Source organism: Aethalodelphis obliquidens, unplaced genomic scaffold, assembly GCF_003676395.1.
Source record: "Aethalodelphis obliquidens isolate GAN/ISIS:26980383/991018 unplaced genomic scaffold, ASM367639v1 scaffold2, whole genome shotgun sequence".
NCBI lineage: Eukaryota > Metazoa > Chordata > Mammalia > Artiodactyla > Delphinidae > Aethalodelphis > Aethalodelphis obliquidens.
Window position 1 is genome coordinate 32,122,577 of NW_020837946.1, and position 23,705 is coordinate 32,146,281.

The following is a 23,705-nucleotide window of genomic DNA, read 5'->3' on the forward strand; positions in this document are numbered from 1 at the left end:
GCTTTCACTGGTGTGGCCCGGGTTCAGTCCCTGGTCGGGGACCTGAGATCCCGTAAGCCACACAGCACAGCCAAAAAAAAAAAAAAAGAAAGGAGAAAAGTTACCTGCAGAAATACATTCACAAGACATTTGGATATACTTTGTAGGATTTTATTTAGGCCAAGTTCTTAGTACACAGCAACAATTAATTCGAAATACAATTTCAAAATTAAAAAGTGAATGTTCCCGCAACTCATCTGGAGGTGGTTTAATGGCACACACAAGAAACGTTACTGGCAACAGACTGCTCCCTCAAATTTTCCTACGTGGGTTTTTACTCAACTCGTAACACCAACCCTCCCTCCGGGAGCTAAAAGTATAACTGACCAGATCACAAATTGTTTACATTCTTTTTTGTAAACCATCTTGTTAAGAAAAAGATGCATGGACACAAATATGATATAAACTGCGTTTCCATAGAATTCTGAAGTTGCAAAAGACGTTTCCATTTTAATGTGAAAATAAGCTTTTTGTCTTTTGTTTGATTTTTTACAAAAAACCTCAAGATATTTAGCAAGGATCATTTATACACAGCTAGGCCCTGTCATTTGTCAATTTTCTTCTTTTTTTTGAAGAATTATGAGATTCTCAAGAAACAGGAACAAAGATCAGCATAAAATAAACATAAGGTAATGAGCGCAATGCCTGTTTTAGAAGTGTTTTCTAAGGCTCTCTCAAGTAAGGCTGTGCTGTGCTCTTTCCAGTGCCCAGACACTGTAACATTTTAGCTACATACACCTTATGGAAAAGACCATTTGTACTGAGTGTAGTTATAAAAGGGTTAAAATGAAGATTACTTTCACTAATTAAGGCTACACTCAATACACTCCTTTAGACAACACTCTGAATGGTATTTATGGAGACATAGCATATCTTTTCAAGTATCTTCCTTAAGACATCCAGTAGAACTTTAAAAGAAACATACAACACAATTAAGACAGTTGTAGAAAGAGTACCAGGCGCTGAGTCAGGAATTCTACCTTTGTTAACTAGCTGTTATTTGAAAAGGAAACATCTAAACCTCATCAGTAAAATGGTATTGAACTAAAATTTCTGAAATCTCATCTAGCTCTAAAATTCTATGACTCTAAGTAAATCATGTGAGGGAAATCATCACCTTAACACTGATCAGGAGTTCCTGGCCAAAGAAGTTCAGAAGTGAACAGATGGGAAGTGATGCAGATCCCCATTCTTTTCCAAGACGTAGCAACCACCTGCCAGTTCCTCCATCAAACACTTTTCAAAGGGAGAGGTGGCCTTCAGGACATGCCATGCTGTCTCCACTGAGGAGAAAAGGTGGTAAGAAAGTACCAAAGTACCAGTTCTTAATGCAGAAAGGTCACCTGCTAAAAGCAAATGAGCATAAGAGGATAAAAGCAAACTACTATCATTTTGATGCCTCTCAAACAGGAAAGTCTTCAGTAATATCAAGAGACTGCTGAGGAGCACAGCTACATTACAGAGACCACTGTGAAGACACATAAAACAGTCTCTCTAGCTGGGTAATAAACAGTGGCAGGAGGGGAAAAAGAAAGGGAGGGATGAAAATGTCTCACCCAGTGACTGTTAGGAATGCAGCAAGAGTAGCAGGCCCTTAACCCTACTGTAGGAACAGGAGGTGCCCCTGGAGAAGATAGAAAGCAAGTAGCCAAAAGATGGGAAACAATGAACAAGACATCGTAAAGGTTTCATTTCAAACACAGCAGGCTGAATCTCTCAAGTCTAGATTTTGACACACGGACACTTTTGGTTTTCAATTTATTGCCTAGGCCATAACGTCAACAAGGAAGTATATTTTCATTTACATCCCTATGGCCTTTCAAATAGTAATACTTTAAAAAAGGGTACAAACTCTTAACCCTCCCCCCCCCCTTTTTTTTTTTTAAGGAAAAAGGGAGTGGACACAAGTCAAAAACACTTCAAGAGGAAAAAGATTCCCTCTAGCCTGATAAAATGGTTGCTTACTGGTCAGAGTTTAGACTTGGATCATCTTTGCCACAATATTATGTAGCATGTAAGATTTCTGCACTCATTTAGAATTACTACTACCAACCATCTTGTAGTGTATAAAAAGATAAATGGGGGAAACTTACGATAAAACAGATACTACCCTCACATACTATTAATAGCATGCAATCTATGAAATGTTACACACATTAAAAGTCTCCAATGACTTTAGGCCTGGCCCATCATTACACAGTATCCTTCCAAAACGATATATAGAATTCAAAACTATACAAAAATTTAAAATATGCAGAAAATCCAACAGGTGTTATTTTTAAAACAAAAAAATCACACACGTTAGTACTAAAAAATAAAGGAAAAATCAGCTGACCCATGGATCCCTCTGCGGCAGGTCTTCAGTCTGAAAGACTTCACTGACGTCTTCTCGGTTCCCCAATCCAGCAGGGGTCCAACAGGCAAGCTGACCACCACCAACTCCTTTTGCACAATTGTCTTCTGGGCTTCTGTAGGTGTGAGCTGTGGGCACTATTTATTGGATTTCAAAATACCCTCTGCCTTATTAGTCCAGTAAGTTTTCTCAGTGAAAAGCTATTTAAATAACTCTGAACATCTAATTTCAAAACAGTTTTCCTAGTTACACACCAACACTAAGAAGAGTTTAACCTCTCCAAGTATAGTCTTGGTTGCAGCCATAATGAAGCTGAAGGCTCAGAGGACACTCAAGGGCCATTACTTTGAAGGAAGACAGGGAATAAAGGGTGTCAAGGTGACCTAACAAAGCATGAAGTGTAATGTGTACTGGAGGCAAGTTAATGAAAACTAAATTCAAAGTGCTGGAGAAATCTAAAAAGAGCTAACTTGCAGTGTGTGAGAAAAAAACCTGCAACCGTGAAACAAAAATCTTGATAGGAAACACTGTACCTGGGTCTCAGTTAAATGGTGGTAAGTTTTCTGCTCTGGTAACAGACTCACAGGTGGAATATTAACTCTGTCTACACGATCTGAAACTCCCTCACACCTACCACCCTTGTTCATTTTTCGATCAAGTTCCTCTCTCTGCACTACCTATTATGTTCAAGGCCCATGTTTGAAATATATGCAGCCTACCACCTCTCACCTTTCCCCCAGCACTGGGAAGTCACCTGGCAAAGCTCTCTTCTGGCCAAGTCACTGGGACTGGAAAGGACCCATGGTGGCTTTGGCCTGTGAGCTGGTTTATCATCACAGTATTCAGCTGCTGAGCAGCAAGGCCTCCTGGATGTTTTTCAATATTTCTTATACTGATTACAGAAGAGAGGATTAAAGCCATCTGCCTTCCAAACTCCACTGAATCTGAAGTTGTAATTGTGCAGGTGAAAAAAAAAAAAAACTTGAATAAGTATTTGGCCTTATACCACTTATCCCACTATTCTTAGTCTGAGAGATAAGGTTCAAATCCTTACCAACAGCAGCTACTTCAAAAGCCAAACACACAGAATCAGGGGAGTATTTACCTTTTCTAAGTGAGTAAATTCAGCAGTAGCTAACACCTGCCATAACATTCAGAGAGCACAGCAGCAAGCCTTTTATTCCCAGTGACTGTCGAGACTTGAAAATAACTGCTATTAAAAAAAAAACAAAAACTATTTATCTAAATAGTGAAAGAAGTAAAGAAATAGTTGGTCTGACCTCTAAGGTCCTAATCCTCAAAACAGCACCTAAGGCAAGGGTTTAGGATGCACTTCTGCAGTTCAACCTCTCTAGAACCTTAGGGACCCTCGCGTCTACCTCTGCACGCCCACTTGAGCGCACGGACCAGGCTGCACCTGTCACACCTCTGGGTGCACTGCCAGCAGTGGCAATGCAGTCTCACACAGCAGCAGCGCAGTAGAACAAAACCACCTTCAGAATGTTTGGAGACTCAAATCATTCTTATAATCTACGAACTAAGAAACATGAAGGGATGCAAGTCAGCTCAACACTAACTCACCTGGTGCACTCGTGCTGAGAGAATGCAGGATTTACAGTGTTGAAGAGGAAATAAGCCATGTGAAACAATTATAAAAATGGTTATGTATGGTATTTAAATATTGGTCCCCCCTCCTCATCCCAGTGGAAGGAAGTGGGGCTGGGGCACACCCTGGGCCATGAGGCTAGCCACAGGCACTGCAGATCATCCAATGCCACAGATTCCGCAGGAGGAGAACTCCCACACATGTACAGTATTCCTGAGAAAGATCCCAGATTTCTTTTCTGAATCAGTTTTAACCTGATTTGTTTCACATAGTTATGCTGTTATACCTCTGATATATTCAGAAACCGTCACTTTATTTCAGTCCAAACAGCTCAGCATAGTATAAGTGATGGCAGAAAGAGCCATTTGTTCAAACTCAGCTTGCTTTTTTGTTTTAATACTGAGGGATAAACCAAAAAAAACAAAACGTAAGTAGTTTTTGTCATTTGAATCCTTCATTCATTTCACTGGAGGGGAATCCCCAGGGCCTTTTGATAATCTGGGAAGACCTGACTATTCCCGTGAGGGAAACACAGCCTTGCTGAGCTTTACTCAGAATAATGCATGATAGACTCGACATAATTCCCAGGAAAGAGCCCAGTCACTCCATTCATAACTCCTTCATACCAACCATCGTCATTCTTCTTGATGACATAAATAATGGCTCCTTCCTGAAAGGACAGCTCATCTTCCTTGTCTTTTGTATAATCATAAATTGCCACAACTAGAGGGGGGAAAAAAAGGATATGAAAAAGAATAACGTTCCTAGAAAGGCAGAACCAAATAAATGAATATCTATCCTTTCCGAACTTCTGCAGCACTTCAAACACAGTGACTTTCTAAACACAGGACCCTCCCTGCGAATTCTGTTTTCTAATACCCAGTCCTGCACAGTGGAATCCCATCTTGAGGTTAGGTTCAAAACTGTATAAATGGCCAAAAACAGTATTTAGTCACACTTACTGTTCAACAATCTCTCTGAAGAGATACAATCCCAGAATAGGGAAAGATGGCTGTTTCTTCAGTTGAGCTTGTGTTAAAGCACCATATTATGTAAAAACACGTACCTTTAAACATTAGAATTAGACTAGTGCAGTGAGATACACTAGGAGAGGCCAGTGAAAAAATGAGAGAGACTGAGGGAAGAGCAGACTTCCATCTGCTTTCTCACACTTTCTAGAGCCTATGCCCATTCACTGAGAATAGTGGTTGAATTCCCACAGGTTATATGTGTGAATGACGGGCGTCTACTATATATATTCTTTCAAAACACATGCTGCATTATGCCACCAATTTAACATATCCACAGTAACAGACTAAAAGTGTTAAGAAAACCAAGATACCTGTAAGCTCTCCTATGATTTTCATTACTTAAATAACTTGGTAAATGGGGCCTTTAAATGATATCTGGGACAATCTCTGGTTCCTAAGTGTTACATTTTCCTCAACAGTTTAAATTGGGACACCCTAGAACGTGCTCAGACCCACTTGAAGATTTATCTTTTTTATAGAAAGATCCTCTGTTTATTAAACCACTCAGAATTTCATTCAACAAATCTCCATCTCTCCATTTTAAGCAGCATATATTGACTTTGTTTTCTATGCAACCTTAATCCTAAATAAATAATTAAGAAACAGAAACTAAAACAGGGACTTTTGATACAGTGCAATTTGTTCCAGGCCTGCTTTAAGTAAAATTCAACAGCTTTCTTGAACTCTGAATATTTGCCATTACAGTGATCTAGGATGCCAGAAAACACTTTAGAGGGACCTAGAAAGAGCTTAGTGTGTATTTCTAACATCTAAACAGATACAATTAAATGGCATACAAGTTTAAAGAGAACACAAGATATGTAGAATACTCAGTATTTCTAGTCAATGTAGTATTTTTTAGCTTTTTTGGGGGGGGGTTGATAACATTCTTGATGCTTATAGAAATGCAAACCCACTGAAAAGTAATTCAGAGGAAAATATCCACAAGTCCTGTTAATTCTACACCTTCTGAATCTCTCAAACCCAAACACTTTTCTCCATCATCACACTCAACGCCCTAATCAGCGCAGCAGTCTTTAAACTGGAATACACATATCACTGTGGGGCACCTGAAGATTTTCTAAGTAGCATGAGTGACAGATGATTTTACAGAGTTTCTTTCTAGATCCTCAACTTTTATAAATCCTGCATCGAAATCTGATCTGCTTGAGATGATACCCTCTGTCAAGCATCAGTCATAAAAGTTCTCATTTCCTGTTTATCTTTCTCCTACTTAACAAAAATACAGTGATGTACTATGCTTAAGTATAAAACACCCTGAGTGCCAAAGGGACAATTCAAAATACCAGTGTGGTATTAAGAAAGAGAATTACTCCACTGACTATCCCAACCTTTTTGCAACTTAAGCGGCTCCCATTCTTTTGCTTTTAACAAAAGTTAAGGTGGACTTTAATGGGGTTATCAGATGACACACCATATAAAACATGATTTTTAAAGATAGAACATTATTTGATTTTTGGCAAATAACTCTGAAGGATTTAAAAGAACTGACAGTGCTGCATGAAAAATAATTCCATTTGCATCTACTTATTTATGTGAACAAGGTTTTCAGCACCACTGCCTCAGTTGAGGCCCTAATCTCTTGCTTAGAAAGATACCCAACCTGGTCTTTCCAACTCCTATTTTTCTTTCTTTCTAATGCACACTACACTATTATCAAGTATCTTTTTTCAAAAATTAAAATCCAAATACATGGGAACTTAACATTAACCTATTTAAAATCTTCCACAATTTCCCTCTACTATCAGATTTTTTAAAAAGAAAAAAATTCAAAACACCTCAGCCTGGTATTCAAGGCCTCCCATCATTATTTACAACTTACTTCCCTTCCTACACTCTTAGCTTGCCCACTCCCTCCCTACAACCCACCCAGGTCCCCCCCACCCCGCACAGGACATTACTCACCATGCCCTTTTGACTCAGAGGATTCCCTCTGACTGGATAGCCCTTCCTCTCTCTCTCCTCTGCCTGAGAAACTCATACTCATCATTCAAAGCACATCACATATACCATGTCCTCTGAGAAGCTTTCTGGACTCCCCAGACAGAATTAATGGCACTATTCATTTTCTGACAATCATTAATGGAGCATCCACTCTGATTTTTAGAGATACAAAGATGAATAAGACAAGGGACCGTCAGTCTTGTGAGGACAGACGTGTTATCTGATAAGTTACCATACACTGTTTATGCTTCTACCAAGAAGTTATGTCATTGAGCTAGAAAAACACAAGAACAGATGGCTTGATAGAAGAAAGGGAAATAAAACAGGCACTGACAAGTCAATTTGTCACAAATAATTTAACGCTAGTAAACGTTACAGCCAAGACTCAATTCCAGGTCTGTCAGAGTACAAGCTTAAGACAATGTTAAGAATGTAGGCTCAGGAGTTATGCCACCTAGTTCAGATCCCAGCTGTACCACTTACTACTTTACAGAACATACTTAACTTTCCTAAGCTGCTTTTTACTCAGCTGTATAATGGGTATTATAATAGTGCCAATACCTCAAAGCATCGTTATATTAAATGAGGCAATGTACACACGATACAGGGCCGTGTGTAAACATTCTATATAAATGTTAGCTGCTTTTATTACCATTAATAACTATTATGATATATATGATATATATATACTCCTGTAACACAAACATCTCCTGTCATATTCTGTAACATAAATTATTTTGAACCTCAATTTTCTAGTTTGCAAAATGGAGAAACTAACTGCCTTACATATGTAATAAGTCTTGCATCATGCCAGGCACATAATAAATAAAAGAAAATATCTTTTCTCTACCCAAGTTAAATAAAGATACTTACATATACAAATTATCTCCACTTGGCTAATAATCAAGGGTTAAGATAAACCTATGCAGTGGTTCTCAACCTTGGAACTTTAAAAAATTCTGATGCCTGCGTCCCATGTCCACAGATTCTGATTTAATAGATCTGGAAGTGCAGACATATTAAACATTCCCTAGGTGACCCTAATATGCAGACACAGTTGAGAACGAGGTCCTAAGTCTAAGATAGCAAAATAAGACATTAGGCAACAGGCTCAACATTTATGCACTCCAACAAAAAGCAATCAGTCATAAGCTGAACACGGTTATTTCTGTTTCTCCAGAAAGAGTAAGGAGGAAGTTATTTGATTTTCATGTTTTAAAAGATTTGAGCTTAACAGAGATTAACTTTGAAAAATATCTTAGGAAACAACTCAGGCATTTTCTTTTAAGCTTTAAAAGTTATTTGGACTGAAAATAAACTTACTTTCCTCTCTTACAAATCTCTCCAGATTTTAACATGTTCACCGAAGAGGAGATTTTTAACAAGCAAATCTCTTCATTATGCTTTTCTCTTAAGGACTCACTGAGCTGGTTTTTCAGAGCTGAAAACTGTCATCACTTTGTCCAGGACAGTGTTAAAATCAGCTAAGGAATCTGTAAAACATGTCATGGAATCTGTAAAACATGTCCATGTCCAAGGCCACTGGACATTGGTACCCTAGTGTACCTTGGGCTCTTTTTTTTTCTTTTCTTAAAGCAGCTTTATTAAGAAGTAATTTAGACACAAAACACAATCACTTAAGTTTATGTTCAGTGAGTTTTCACAAATGTATGCACCTGTATACATGACAAATGAACAACTTCTACCACAATCGTTACAATGGCCATTATCCCAAAGTTTCCTTATGCCCCGATGTAGCCACTATTGGTCCCCCCAAACCACTCATCTTCTAAATTTCACTTAGATGGAATCATAAAGTATGAGTCTTTTGTGTCTAGATTCTTTCATTAGCATAATGCTTGAGATCCATCGATATCGCTGTACGTACCAGTAGTTTATTCCTTTCCATTGCTGAACAGTATTCCATTGAATGGATGGATAGCCCACAATTAGCTTATCCATTCACCAGTTGAAAGACGTATAGGTTGCTTCCAGTCTTGGCTATTATGAATAAAGCAGCTATGAACAATCAAGTTCAAGTCTTTGTGTGAACATACATCTTCATTCCTCGTAAATAAACATCTAAGAAGGGACTGCCAGACCACCTGGTAAGTGTATATCTAACTTCATAAGAAACTGCCAACTGTTTTCCAAAGTGGCTGAAACGTTGCATTCTTACCAGCAATGTACACTGTACCAGCTCCTGTTTCACCACAGTTTCTCTGACACTTGGTATTATCAGTGTTTTTAATTGTAGCCATTCCAGAGGGTGTGTAGTGATAAGTAGTTTGGTTCATTGCAGCTTCACTTTGCATTTCCCTGACTAATAATGTTGAGTATCTTTCCATGTGCTTATTTGCAATTCATACATCTTTTTTGATGAAGTGTTTCCAAACTGTTTTTTTCTACAAGTTGTTTGTCGTCTCCTGAGTTACTTTGCAAATATTCTTCCCAGTCTATATGGCTTGCCTTGTCATTTTCTTAACACCGTCGTTAAAAAAGAAAAGTTTAATTGAATGAAATTCAATTTATCATTTTTTCTTTTAAGCTTCATGTTTTTTAATGTGTTCTCTACAAAAAGTTTCCCCTAACCCCAGAACACATAGATTTTCTCCTATATTTTTCTCTAGAAGTTTCACAGTTTTACATTCACATCCAAATACATTTCGAGTTAATTTTTGTGTATGGTGAGGTAATAAGGGTAGAAGTTCATGTTTTGCATATGGATATCCAATTGTTAACAGTACTATTTTTGAAAACACTATCCTTTCCCCATTGAATTACCTTGCACTTTCGTCAAAAAGTATGTGTGGATCTTTTTCTGGATTCTTTTTTTTTCTGGATTCTGATGTATATTTCTATACTTATACCACACTGTCCTGATTACTGTAGCTTTATACCAGGACTCTGAAATCAGGTAGTTTAAATCCTCCAACATTAGTCTTGTTTTTCAAAATTGTGTTGACTAAACTAGGTCTTCTGCATTTCCATTTAACTTTTAGAATCCCCTTGTCATTTTCTGTAAGAATGACTGCTGGAATTTTTATTGAGATTGCATTCAATTTATAGATCAATTTAGGAAAAACTGTCTCTTAACAATAATGATCAAAAAACATTATTTATTTCAATTTATTTAAGGCCTTTATTAATTTCTCTTAAGTTTTATAGTTTTCATCATACAGGTCCTGCATATATTTTATTAAATTTATCCCTGGGAATTCCCTGACGGTCCAGTGGTTAGGACTCTGAGCTCTCATTGCCAAGGGCCCAGGTTTGATCCCTGGTTGGGGAACTAAGATCACACAAGCCACGCACCACAGCCAAAAAAAAAAAATTGATCCCTAAGTTTTCATATTTTTGATGTTATTACAAAAGGTATTAATTTTGTAAATTTCAATCTCTAATTGTTTGTTGCTAGTATATAAAAATGCGATTAATTTTGCAAATCAACTTTGTAGCCTACCATCTTGCTAAATTCGCTTTTTAGTTCTAGCAGCTTTTTTGTAGATTCCTTAGGATTTTCTACATACAAGATAATATCTTCTGCAAATAAAGATTATTTGATATTGTTCCACATATCTGTTGCTGTGTTTTTGGTCTTGGTTTTTTTCTCTGTGCCTCGTTTTGGATAGTTTCTAATGTCATATTGTCAAGGTTGCTGATCTTTTCTTCTAAGTGTCACTTCAGATACTATATTTTTCAATCTCCAGAAATTCTATGTTTCTCTTTCTCTTTTTTAAGAAAATATATTCTGCTTCTCTCTCATGTGCATGTTTTCCTTTGCCTTCTCGGATATATGTGGCATTTATACTAGCTATACCCGTGTCTGGTAATTCCAGCATCTTGGTCACTTCTGGGTCTGTTCCTACTGACTGGCTTTGCTTTTAGGTATGAGTTATATTTTCCTGACTTTTTACATGCCTTGTAATTTTTGATTGGATGCTGGTCACTATGAATTTTACTTTTTGGTGTACTGGATTTTGTTGACTCCTTTGCACAATGCTGGGTTTTGTCCTGGAACTCAGTTAAGTTACTTGAAATCAGTTGGATGTTTTCAAAGTTTGCATTTTAACATTTGTTAGGGCAGTTCAGGGCAACCTATAATCTAGGGCTAATTTCGCCCCACAACTGAGGGGACACACTTTTGAGGCCTCAATGCCTTGTGTATTACAGGGTCTTTCTGTTCTTGCTCGTTCGGGAACATGAACTATTCCCAGGCCTGTAATTTCCAAGACTTTTTCTGCCTACTCCTTTCTGATTGTTCTTTCTCTAATCTCAGGTAGTTTCTTCACATACATGTACAGATCAGTACTCTGTCAAAGATTCAAGGAGACCCTTCTGCAGATATCCAGAGCTCTGTCCTTTGTCTTTGAGTAGTTTACCTGTTCTCCATGGTCTCCCAAAACTATGTGATCTCTTATCTTCTCTACTCAGTGAGACTTCCAGGCTTATTTGGGTTCCACCTCCTTGCACTGTGGCCTGGAAACTGCCTCTAGATAGCAAAGCTAGAACAATAAAGGACTCACCGTGTTTGAGTTCCTTCTTTCTGGGACCATAGTCCACCAATGCTTGTTATCTAATGTCTGAAAACCATTATCTTTTATATTTTTTCCTGGATTCATTCCTAAGTGTTTTAGGAGGGAGGGTAAATCTGATTACTGTTGCTCTATCTTAGCCAGAAGTGGAAGTCCACTATTCGTTGATGTAAGCTCCCCAGGTGATTCTAACGTGCAGTCAGTTTTGAAACCCAGTGAGTTAGTAGCTTTAACTTTCTTAACAGAAAATTTCCTTCAAGACAGCACACATTTCTTCTGAGCTGACTAGTCCTGATGACGTTTGTAAGCCTGTGTCCCAAAAGTGTCATATGATGGTTAGCTAATACATTCAGAGAAACTTTTCACCAAAAGAAATGCCGAACACCTACTCTGCAAAGAAACTGAGAAACCATATTCTTTGGAAGAAAGTTTCATATGGAGATACTTAAACTGGAATATCTGATATAAGATGCCACAAAAGAATGCTTTAAGGACTTCCCTGGTAGTCCAGTGGTTAAGAATCCGCCTTCCAGTGCAGGGGACGCAGGTTTGATCCCTGGTTGGAGAACTAAGATCCCACATGCCGCAGGGCAACTAAGCCCACGTGATCTAGAGCCCACATGCCACAACTAGAGAGCCCACATGCCGCAACTACTGAGCCTGCACGCCACAACCAGAGAGCCCGTGTGCCACAACTACTGAGCCCACATGCTCTGGAGCCTGCACGCCACAACTTAAGAGAAGCCCGCACGCCACAACAAAGAGCCCGTGTGCCTCAATGAAAGATCCTGCACACCACAACGAATATCCTGCATACCACAACTAAGACCCGACGCAGCCAACGTGAATAAGTATTTTTTAAAAAATGCTTCACAGCATGGGAGTAGGAATAACATAATTTGGAAAGATCATCCTCTTCCTGAGTCATTCCAGAAAAAAACCTCTTTTCAAAATTTTTGCCTTATGGAAACCATTCATAAAAAGCATGTTCAACGGGAACAACATATAATCGTAAATAAAAATCAGTCACAGGATTTTACCAGTGTGACTTCCAAAATCATGAACCCTGTAAACTAAATTAATTAAAATATACAGGCTAATACAGGCCAAACTTTACTTATAAGTAAAAAATAAATAAGATTCTCTTCAGTACCAGCAAATTTCATTTCTACGTACATAGAGGTTTCTTCCCATCCTTCCAGATATCCCTCTGAAACTTACCCTTTTCCAAGTAAGACCTTGGAGCCCACGGTGGGTCCTCTTCAGCATAAGGATCACTATACTCAACCACGGCTGCCTCTTCCTCTTCGTAATCTTCTGGAGGAGGAGGTGGTGGTGGGGACTCATCAAAGACTGGTTCTTCCACAGGTGGTGGTGGAGGTGGTGCATCTGAAACTAAGAATGTATCAAGCTGATAACAAAACTACACATTATGCAAAGTTCAGTGTTTCCTATCCAAGCTTCTATGTTCATGGAGTATAAACCTAGACTTGAAAATAATAATCTTTCAAAAAATAAGTAGGCAAGAGAAGTGTTCCCACCAACTATACTGTTCCAAATCCCCAAGCTTGACTTTCTCCTCCCTTTGGGTTAGTGCTGATGGATGCTGAATAAAGTTTAGCCAAAATGATTACTATTTTTTACTTAAAATGTTCCAATTACTCAGCACTTTATAATACATTATTTCATTTAATCTTTACCTTGGGAGGTGGTGTTTTTAATCCTCATTTATGGATGTGTAAACTGGCTTTCCAAGATTAAGTACTCCAACAGTAAGTGGAAGAGCAGGAATTTGAACTCCAGTGCCTCTTATCTTAAAAGCTACACTATTATGGAATGAGATCAATTCAACAACTTTAAGGTCATGTTTCATTATTCATTCAAAAGCATCAACTGAAAGCCTACCATGGCCAGCTACGATGCTCAGCACTGGGAATACAGCAGTGAGCAAAAGTCATGGAGACATGGACAACCAAACTTGCATTTACAATTAAGTGCAGTAAGTGCTTTAAGTCATCATGGAAAACAGAGCAGTAGACCACATCTCTTATGTGGGTCAGGAAAGGCTTCCTGGAACCTGAAGGATGAGTAAGAGTTAATGGCCCAGGGTGGGGGTAGATATTTCATGTCAGATGTAAAGGAAAATACAAAGCAGGAGCCCTTCAAAGAGCTGAGCAAAGTTCAGTAGAAAGAGGCATGAGGAAGCTGGACAGCACTAAGCAGAAAGGGCCTTGTAACAGTTTGAACTCTATCCAAAGAGCAATGCGGAGCCAGAGAAGGGTTTAAGAAGAATAACAGAATCACAGCTGCATTACTTAGCCCGGTATAACTGGTTCCAAATAATTCCAGACTTCTTCCAAACATCAAACTTAATATAAAGTAAATATCTGCTACCACAGAGTTATCTTCAAAATAATGTACTTGAAAGCTATAAAGATCATTCCAAAAGGCAGGTATATATCTTTCCAAGGTGAGTGTTTTGAAGAGGACAACATTCATTTGAATGTATAAGTCCTGCTATGCCTGTAAAATCAGCCACGGCTCACCTCATATACAAAGTTTCTTATTTTTATACATTTTGTAGGTGAGAAAATGTATATGACTATGGAAAGAAATGAGAAAAGATCATCCTAAAAGGTAAATATTGCACACTGTGGTAAATATTGGAGGTGCTCACTGGGGTACCTTCCAATAAGCAGAGGTAAAATGGACTATTTTCAGAAATTAGCAAACAGAGATGCAAAGGCACCTGAAAGAGACACTGAGCCCTCAGGCCAATAAGACTGGATTATAACCAGTTAAAATACAAGAAAGAAATGTGTCGATACAAAGGGAGCATTTAGTCAGCTATGGAAGCACACAAAAAAGGAGGGACTCAAAGTGCCTGCTCTGTGTCAGATGCTTCACTAAGTGCTGGAGAAATAGCCAGTGAAAAACAAGCAAAAATCCCTGCTCTCATAGAGCTTACATTCTAGTATTGGCAATGCCCATTTCCAAAGGAGCAGGAGTCCTAAGCAACAGAATGCAAATATTTCTGTCCCACGGTTGAGGCCATCCCTGTTATGAGATGCATGCATTAGGCTACATCAGCCTCATGACATTATCTCCTTCATTAGCGTAATTCCCCTAGTTCAGATTCCACACCCGTACAGCCTTATGATTGTGACATGGTTCCTATGTAGACTGCTCACAAGAAGAGAACTCATCTATCATACAGACTATGTTCACTGCTTTAGCAATTCCTCACTAAATACAGATACAGGTCTCCTGCTCTGTAGACATCAGTCTCCTCAGCTTCCTTAATGCTTCTCTAGGAGCAAACTCGACCTGTCAATACAATTAGTTATCTGATCCTGCATGATTCAACACCAGATCACAGGCCAGCTTAAATTCACTGCCAATCTATGAGGCCTCATGGGAGACAGACTGACAATTTAGTCCCCTGGGACCCACCATGGCATGGCCATTTTTACACCTGGAATCACAGGATTGGAAGAAGATTCTCAGGCCGGCCACAAAACCCTAAAACTCCAGTGACAGACCACTAATTGTCTGAGCAACCCAGAGAAAAGTGTGGGATATCCAGTGATTAAAGAGCACCTCCTCAATTAGATGTGACCTTTCTTTTTACATGTGCCTTATTTTATATTTATTTGTCTTATCTTCACTACCAGATTTTAAGTTGCTTGAAAGTAGAGAATTTCATCGTAATTATTTTACCATCCACACTAGCTGCTCATACAATGACTGTTCATAATATTCAAATATCTGAAGTATCAGTGAATGAATGACTATTCAGCCAATCATATATAAATGACATTTTATGCCTAGAATCTGATCTACAGCATAAAGAAGACATAAACTTACTATTTTCTTGGACTCTGGCCACAAATCCCATTAAAGGTAACTGAGGAGTTACCTGTAGGATGGAGGGAGGAGGAGCAAGAGATACTGCAAAAACAAAAAGGTGCGGAGGGTAAGGGGTAAGGGCAAGTTACATTAAACGGAAAGGGTAACACAATAAAACAAACATATAAGGAGGGAAACCGCTATGCATAAACATTTTACAAGCTATCTTAAGGATCCTCTTTTGAGGGATAACTCATTAGCACACAAAACAAAGTATTAGGGAAGTTTTAAAAACTTACAACAGGAAGCATTCATCATATACAGATCTATTCTTACATACAATGGCAAATTATCTCTTCATGTCAATAGCATGTCTTCTCAAAAAAAGAATTTCTTCAGATTACCATGAATAACTTGGTTTTCTGAATTTTACCTTGAAGGTTATAAGTTTAAATGTTCATCAACACAAGGGAAAAAACCATTACATGCCAACATCCTAATTTTATACTTTTCATTACTTCATTTAACAGGCAAAATTAATTGGTTTTCAGCCATTGATTAAACAAATATTCACTGACTTCCCACTAAGGTGCAAGCACTCTGCTAAGAGACCAATATCGAAACGGTTCTCTTCGAGTCAGGTCTGTGTCTTTACAATTTCTCACAGTCCCAATTCATACCACCTATTCCAGGCACATTTTCTCCCTGAAGCTACAGAAAAATGCCAGCCTCATTCAAATCATTCCTCTCCCCCCAAAGCTGTCTTTCCCTTTTAAACACCTGGTACAGCGCCTAGCACTAGTGAGCCTTCAACAAACGTCTGATGTAGATAAATACATAAATAAGCCAGGTACATGCCAAACAACTTCCCAAGATTACTCTACAGTTATGGTTTCCTTCGGAATGGGTATACAGTATGGTGTGCATCTTCTTATAAAGACAGAACATCTTTATTAGCTTCAAATCACAGTGAAGACTAATAAAACTAAAAAGATGAGTAAGAGTCACTGCCCTCAAAAAGATCACATTCTAGTTAGGAATGGAAGACAAAATAATAACCCTAACCCAACAACATCTGTAGCACTTCCCTGCAGGTGGTGGTGGTGATGGGTAGTGGAAGAGGCACTGGTGATGGTGTGGTGTCATGGTGGTGACAGAGAGGGCGGTCAGGGTTTGAGTAGGGGTGGGGCTACCCAGAAGTAACCTCTGAGCAGGTGCCTGAAGAAAAGGAGTTCGACAAGCAGACAGGCGTCGAGAAAGACAGGCCGAGAACCAAGTGAGGCAAAGGTTCTGAGGTATAAAATAGCATGACCAGCTCAGAGAACCAGAAATATTTCCATATGGTTGGCATAAGATGCCCCAGAGAGAAAGTACAAAACCTGGAAAGATGAGCAGGTAGATATGCAATAGGTAAGAATCTTATATGTTAGGTGAAAGAGCGCTTAGTGGGAACACCTTGGACTTAAAGTCACCTAGCATCAAATCCCTGATTTGCTATTTCGCTGCTATTGGAACAGCAAGTTATTTTTTGAGCTTAATCCATAAATGTGAAATGAAAGAGGTAATGCAACCTACTTTACAGAGTAACTGCAAAGATTAAAAAAAAAAAAAACATGTATGCAGAAAGTCTAACCCAGGAAGCATATGAAGGAGTGAAACAGCTCAAGATGGTCTTAGATTTTTATCCTTCCTACCTATGAAGGTAGTGGTGCCATTAACCACATTAACCTTGGTGGGTAGTACAGGGAATGAAATGGGCTGGCGAATAGAAAAGTCAGGGAGAAATAATGAGATGTACGAAAGTAACTTAAAACATAAATATGGAAGGCAACTGGAAAGTCTGGGTTGAATCTGTGGGAAAAATCAAGAGGTACAGAGGTGGCAGTAATCAGTAAAGATAACGGTTGTGCCATGGGTAAGTGCAGGCAGAACATATACTTATAATGGGCAGACAAGAGTTAAGCAGATAATCCTGAAGAATATCTCAGATTTAAGGGACAGAGTCACATAACCCTAGAAATTGGTACCTTTCTTTAAAAGATACCTTGTGGTTATGTTTTTCCCTGAAGTCATACTGCTTGGTAGTAAACCCTTAAGCTGTGTGTCTGTGTCCCACTCTCAGAGGCTTGGAACAATTGCTGATATGTTCACAACACCCTGTGTTCCCAAACTTGGGGTAAGAAGACACAATGAACAGAGAAGGCAACAGAAACAAAGTAGATAAAACTGAGAGACAGCAGCAGACAAGCAACTGCACTAGAAAAGTGGAATATAAGATGATGAAATGTCCCTCTTCTGTTAGCACCCATCCCAACCTCCCCTGTAACAGAAAAGCAGGAAATTTCCCACTTCAGTCATTGTTTCTCATCAAAAAAAAAAAAAAAAAGACCTTCTAGTACTCAGCTAAAAAAGAATGGTAAGGTACTTAACTTAGAACAGGGGTTTTGTAGGTAGGTTGAGTTTATTATTTTTTTAATGAATATATATATTTTTTTCTTTTCTTGTTTTGAAAGTGAAGGTCTGAAACTCTAGTGGTTTTTTTTTAAGAAGCCTAACAGCAGCCCAGGTAAAAACCAGTCCCAGATCTTCCTTAAACAGAATTACATCGTAACAAAACAAGTTAGATTTTTTTCAAAGCCAATCCAACGCATGTTAAAAAATTCAGTTCCATATGGATTTTACAAAGGTTGCCCCAAATTCTACTTTTTTTGCCCAGGGCAAACTTTTTACATCATGGTCCAAATTAATTTAGTTACTACAGCATTTTCTTTCTGGTCATGGAGATTTCATCAGAAAACCTGTGAACCAGAAGATCCTACTTTAGACTAGATTTATCTTCCTCAGAGTCGAACTGAAAATGAACTATTTTAGGAGAATTTAAGCAGGACTGTGATGTGACGAACTGTTTGCAATAATCAGTTCTAGTCTGAGGTATTTCATGAACAGGCAAGAGCAGAAAGTAACTATCAATTTGTTTCCATGCTATTTCGCTAAGATGATTCCTCACAAGACAAAACCCTTTCCCTATAATCACCGAAACGTCTCCAAACTTAGATTCAGTAATATTACGTTCAAACTACACAATAATGAAGTTAACGTGAAGAGAAAGGCTCAAGAAGAGACTGGAGTTTATAGAGAGATCTTAAGTAGAACTATAAGGACTATAGCTTACATTCACTCAGCAACACGGAGGTATACAAACTGTAAAAGGCTCTGCAAGCAAACCAAACTTAGAGGATGAGTCTGTGCTGATGAAATATACAGACTTCCTAAGTATGACCTTCCTGGTTATTTACAAAATCCTGGAGCATCTTCTTTGAGGTTAAAATGTACAAAGAGTTTTGAAGAAAAATCAGGCTTTTTTTTTTTTACTGCTTTATAAATACTCTAAGAAAATTAGACAGAATAACCACTCTAAATACTATTTCTAAAACCATTAAAGATATCACCTGTAGAGGCCATACATCTGACAGCCCATTCAAGTTTAGTTGCAAATATTTTACATTCCAGTGAGGGAAATAATTTAAGCAATTTATTTTAAGAGTGAAATATTTTCTAAACATGGATAGTAACTTAGAACAAGGAGTATTTAAAAGTGAACCTAACTAATCATACTCAGTAAGGGAAGCTTTTTGATGGAAAAGAATAGCGTTACCAAATAATTATCACTCCTGTAGTCTCAGAAGGGTTAAAAGAATTGGGCCATTTTTCTTATTCCTTTTCAAGTGAAAAAAAAACATCGTTTGACATTATGCCGAGAAAAAGTAGCAAATTAATCCACACAGTTTAAAAACATAACTTGTGTTTAATAATCGATGTAAAGGGTCTATTTGGTTTACTTGGTCATCTGAGAATATGCTTAAACTTTTCGGGTTTTTCTAGCTTTTTTGTTCTCCCTAGAGTAAACATTCACTAACAAAAGCTAAAGACTGCCTAAAATGAGGACTGGAAAATAGCTTCTTGATTGCTCTCTATACTTTGCTAAAGCCCCACCACATCTGTATCCTTCTGGAGATTTATGGTGATGCTGTAAGTTAGCTATCATTTAAAGAATATGCGTTATGGCTTTTCTTTTACAATATCACCAACCCAACATTGTTTTCTCACTGTGTCTTTTTAGTTGCTTTTAATATCGTTCAGGGAAGCCTGATATCTTCCCTGTGTAAAACACCATACTCATTCAGAAATTCCTCTTTCTCATATAACTATATACACTCAAACTGCTTGGAACCAACATTCCACTTTATGAATTAGATTTTTTTAGTCTTTGTTGTAAGAAAATATGAGTAGTAGGGGGCTTCCCTGGTGGCACAGTGGTTGGGAGTCTGCCTGCCAATGAGGGGGGCGCGGGTTCGGGCCCTGGTCCGGGAGGATCCCACATGCCGCGGAGCGGCTGGGCTCGTGCGCCACAGCTGCCGAGCCTGTGCTCTGGAGCCCGTGGGCCACAACTACTGAGCCTGTGCGCCTGGAGCCCATTCTCTGCAGCGAGGGGGGCCACCGCGGTCAGAGGCCCGCGCACCGCAACAGGGAGTGGCCCCCACTCCCCGCAACTAGAGAAGGACCGCGCGCGGCGGCGAAGACCCAATGCAGCCAGGGATAAATAAAATAAATAAATTTTAAAAAAAGAAAATATAAGTAGTAAAATGTAAGATATCTTTTACCAAAGGCCTTAGTACTTAAACACCATATTACTGATTCCTTACTGTTAAGGACTGAATGTTTATATCTCCCCAAAATTCATATGAAATCCTAACCTCCAATGTGATGGTATTAGAAGGTGGGGCCTTTGGGAGGTGATTAGCTCATGAGGGTGGAGCCCGAATGAATGGAATTAGTGCCCTTATAAAAGAACTCCAGAGACCGAATTAAACTTAAAAGCTTTTGCACAGCAAAGGAAACCATAAACAAAACAAAAAGACAACCTACTAAGTGGGAGAAAATATTTGCAAATGACATGACCAATAAGGAATTAATATCCAACACATATAAACAGCTCATACAACTCGACATCAAAAAAACAACCCGATTAAAAAATGGACAGAAGAACTGAAAGGACATTTTTCGAAAGAGGAAATGAAGATGGCCAACAGACACATGAAATGATGCTCAACATCACTAATCATCAGGGAAATAAAAGTCAAAACCACAATGAGATATCACCTCACACCTGTCAGAATGGCTGTCATCAAAAAGAACACAAATAACAAATACTGGTGAGCATGTGGAGAAAAGGGAACCCTTGCACACTGTTGGTGGGGATGTAAATTGGTGCAGCCACTGTGGAAAACAGTACTGAGATTTCTCAAAAAACTAAAAACAGAACCACCATATGACCCAGCAATTCCACTCATGGGTATATATCTGAAAAACCCCCCAACAATTTGAAAAGATACATGCACCCCAATGTTCACAGCAGCATTATTTACAATTGCCAAGATATGGAAACAACCTAAGTGTTCATCAACAGATGAATGGATTAAGAGGATGTACACACACACACTGTAATACTACTCAGTCATAAAAAAGAACAAAATGGATTTGCAGCAACATGGATGTACTTGGAGGGCATGATGCTAAGTGAAATAAGTCACACAGAGAAAGACAAATACTGTATGATATCACTTATATGTGGAACCTAAAAAATACAACAAACTAGTGAATATAACAAAAAAGAAGCAGGCTCACAGTATACGTATAGAGAACAAACTAGTGGTTACCAGTGAAGGGGGGCAATATGGGGCAGGGGGGAGTAGGAGGTATAAACTATTGGGTGAAAGACAGGCTCAAGGATGCACAATATTATGCAACATGGGGAATAGAGCCAATATTTTGTAATAATTGTAAAATGGAAAGTAACCTTTAAAAATTATATTTAAAATTTTTTTAAAAGGCATTGCCAAACAAACAAACAAACCATGGAGAGTTTTCTCTCTTTTTCCACCATGTGAGGATACAACAAGACAGCAGTCTACAACCTCAGGAGGGTTCTCACCAGAACTCAGCCATGCTGGCATGCTGATCTCTGACTTTCAGCCTCCAGAACTGTGAGAAATAAATCTCTACTGTTTATAAGCTACCCAGTCTATGGTACTTTGTTATAGCAGCCCAAACTAAGACACTTACCAAACTAGGTTAATGTATGTAAATGTACATGTACAAATACATATGCATATTCTTCTTTACCACCAAGGTGCTTCATATTTATATTGAAAGTAAAAACTGTTAAAACTTGTGATTAGCCCTATTTGTTTCAATGACACTCCTTGCTGATGACAAGATGAATGATAAACTAGTATTCCTATTTCTTTGGCTGGATTAGATTAAGAAACAATGAGAACCAAATAGGATTCATTTTATGTTCTAAATGAAGTGTTCCTTTCATTAACTTGCTTCTGAAATAATCTCATTAGAAAACAATTATTGTGCTCTTAGGACTTGGCACTACGCAGCGGGTGCTCCTTATTTTAATTCCTATGTTATAACGTCATTTCAAACTCAAACCAAATATAGTAGCAGTGCTGTTAGATTTACAGCTCACAGAAAACCTCACTGAATTTACAGTCACATGAATCCCAGCCTGTCAGCTCACTTCCTCAGAAGCACAAATCCATGTCAAGCCTCCAGCTGCAAAAAATATGCTCATAAAACACAAATCTGGGATCACTGTTAAACCAGGGAATTAGCTACTTGAGAAAGCACAACAAATTTTCTCATTTTAAATATGAAAAAACAAGGACCACTGTAAGACCAGTGGTAATAATACAAGAGACTTACATAATAATCTAATGCAAATAAAATGAAAGTGCATCTAACAGCCTTCGAATACTGGCTTACAAAGCATTAAGAGTGTTGCAAGAAGAACTTTTCAAAGAACATAATTTAGTTAAAATTTTTTTTTAGTTTAGAAAAAAGCACTCTGATTATTCAACTGAGTTGTAGCCAGCCTCTTTAAACAGTTACCAAATCCCCGGAGAAGAAAGGCAGAACTTAATTGAGAGAAGTACATGAAAACAAACTAACTAAATTGCCTCACACATTATGCTGAAGGCTCAACAATGGAATATTACTCAGCCATAAAAAGAAATGAAATTGAGCTATTTGTAATGAGGTGGATGGACCTAGAGTCTGTCATACAGAGTGAAGTAAGTCAGAAAGAGAAAGACAAATACCATATGCTAACACATATATATGGAATTTAAGAAAAAAAAATGTCATGAAGAACCTAGGGGTAAGACAGGAATAAAGACACAGACCTACTAGAGAATGGACTTGAGGATATGGGGAGGGGGAAGGGTAAGCTGTGACAAAGCGAGAGAGAGGCATGGACATATATACACTACCAAACGTAAGGTAGATAGCTAGTGGGAAGCAGCCGCATAGCACAGGGATATCAGCTCAGTGCTTTGTGACCGCCTGGAGGGGTGGGATAGGGAGGGTGGGAGGGAGGGAGATGCAAGAGGGAAGAGATATGGGAACATATGTATATGTATAACTGATTCACTTTGTTATAAAGCAGAAACTAAGACACCATTGTAAAGCAATTATACTCCAATAAAGATGTAAAAAAAAAAAAATCTCAATTCACTTTATACTTCCCATGAGTGTGAAAAATACTTTCATTAACATCATTCTTAGAGTAGGTTATTTTTCTACTTTAACATATACTTTCAAGTATGTTAAAATCAGACTTACAAAGAAGTATTAAAATATGTACTTAAAACACATTTAAATAAATAGCCTTCAAATAAATTCCACCAAGAGGTGGAATTTTTAATCAGGGTTTTCATAAGACCAGTATTTTGGTATGTACATGTATACAGCATGAAATACCCTTGTATATACTTTCTGAATATCATGTACACTTGGTCCCAAGCTGTAACAGTAAAGCATCTCTCAGCTCCATTACAGAATTGCCCCATTTTGGACTGACACCATTCTTTCAAAACTCTATTTAAGGGTAAGGAAGGGCATAAGGGTCATGAGAAATAATTGTCAAGACTTCCAAGAGGGTCAGGGAGAGAGCTTATCTTCAGCAGAGCTATGAACAGGCCATATCTAACAAATTAAAATTTAAAAATAAAATATTCATTTAAGTACAAAATAGCACCTGTACAAATATGGGTTTGGAACACATGATTTAAAAGTAGAATGTGAGAAAAGACAGGCATATTTGTCAAAATGGAGCTCAAAATGAGTTAAGAAGAATGGCACACCCAAAATCATTAAGTGTGGTCAAAGACAGCAGTGAGATAGATAGATATATGTATAACTGAATCACTTTAGTGTACATCTGAAACCAACACAACATTGTAAATCAACTATACTTC

At 38.2% G+C, this 23,705-nt stretch overlaps 2 protein-coding genes across 12 annotated transcripts in view; one reads left to right on the forward strand and one right to left on the reverse strand.

Moving 5' to 3' along the window:
• The window catches only part of RAPH1 (Ras association (RalGDS/AF-6) and pleckstrin homology domains 1), a 119,722-nt gene extending 98,268 nt beyond the window's left edge, over window positions 1-21,454 (forward strand). Inside the window, exon 16 of the mRNA XM_027123543.1 lies at window positions 21,269-21,454. Within this exon, the coding sequence (XP_026979344.1) occupies window positions 21,269-21,397 (129 nt within the window). The 3' untranslated portion in view covers window positions 21,398-21,454. The remainder of the gene's footprint in view (window positions 1-21,268) is intronic.
• Window positions 129-23,705, reverse strand: part of ABI2 (abl interactor 2) — a 102,207-nt gene continuing 78,630 nt past the window's right edge. For 4 of the 11 annotated variants that reach the window (XM_027123584.1, XM_027123573.1, XM_027123627.1 and 1 more), the window contains 4 exons: window positions 15,397-15,480; window positions 12,751-12,924; window positions 4,629-4,721; window positions 129-2,529 (listed from right to left, as the gene is read on the reverse strand). In XM_027123584.1, coding sequence (XP_026979385.1) covers window positions 2,366-2,529; window positions 4,629-4,721; window positions 12,751-12,924; window positions 15,397-15,480 — 515 coding nt within the window. In that variant the 3' untranslated portion in view covers window positions 129-2,365. Of the gene's footprint in view, window positions 3,606-4,281; window positions 4,722-8,196; window positions 8,488-12,750; window positions 12,925-15,396; window positions 15,481-23,705 lie in introns of those variants that run through there. The other 7 variants (XM_027123663.1, XM_027123643.1, XM_027123603.1 and 4 more) reach the window with 6 other exon arrangements.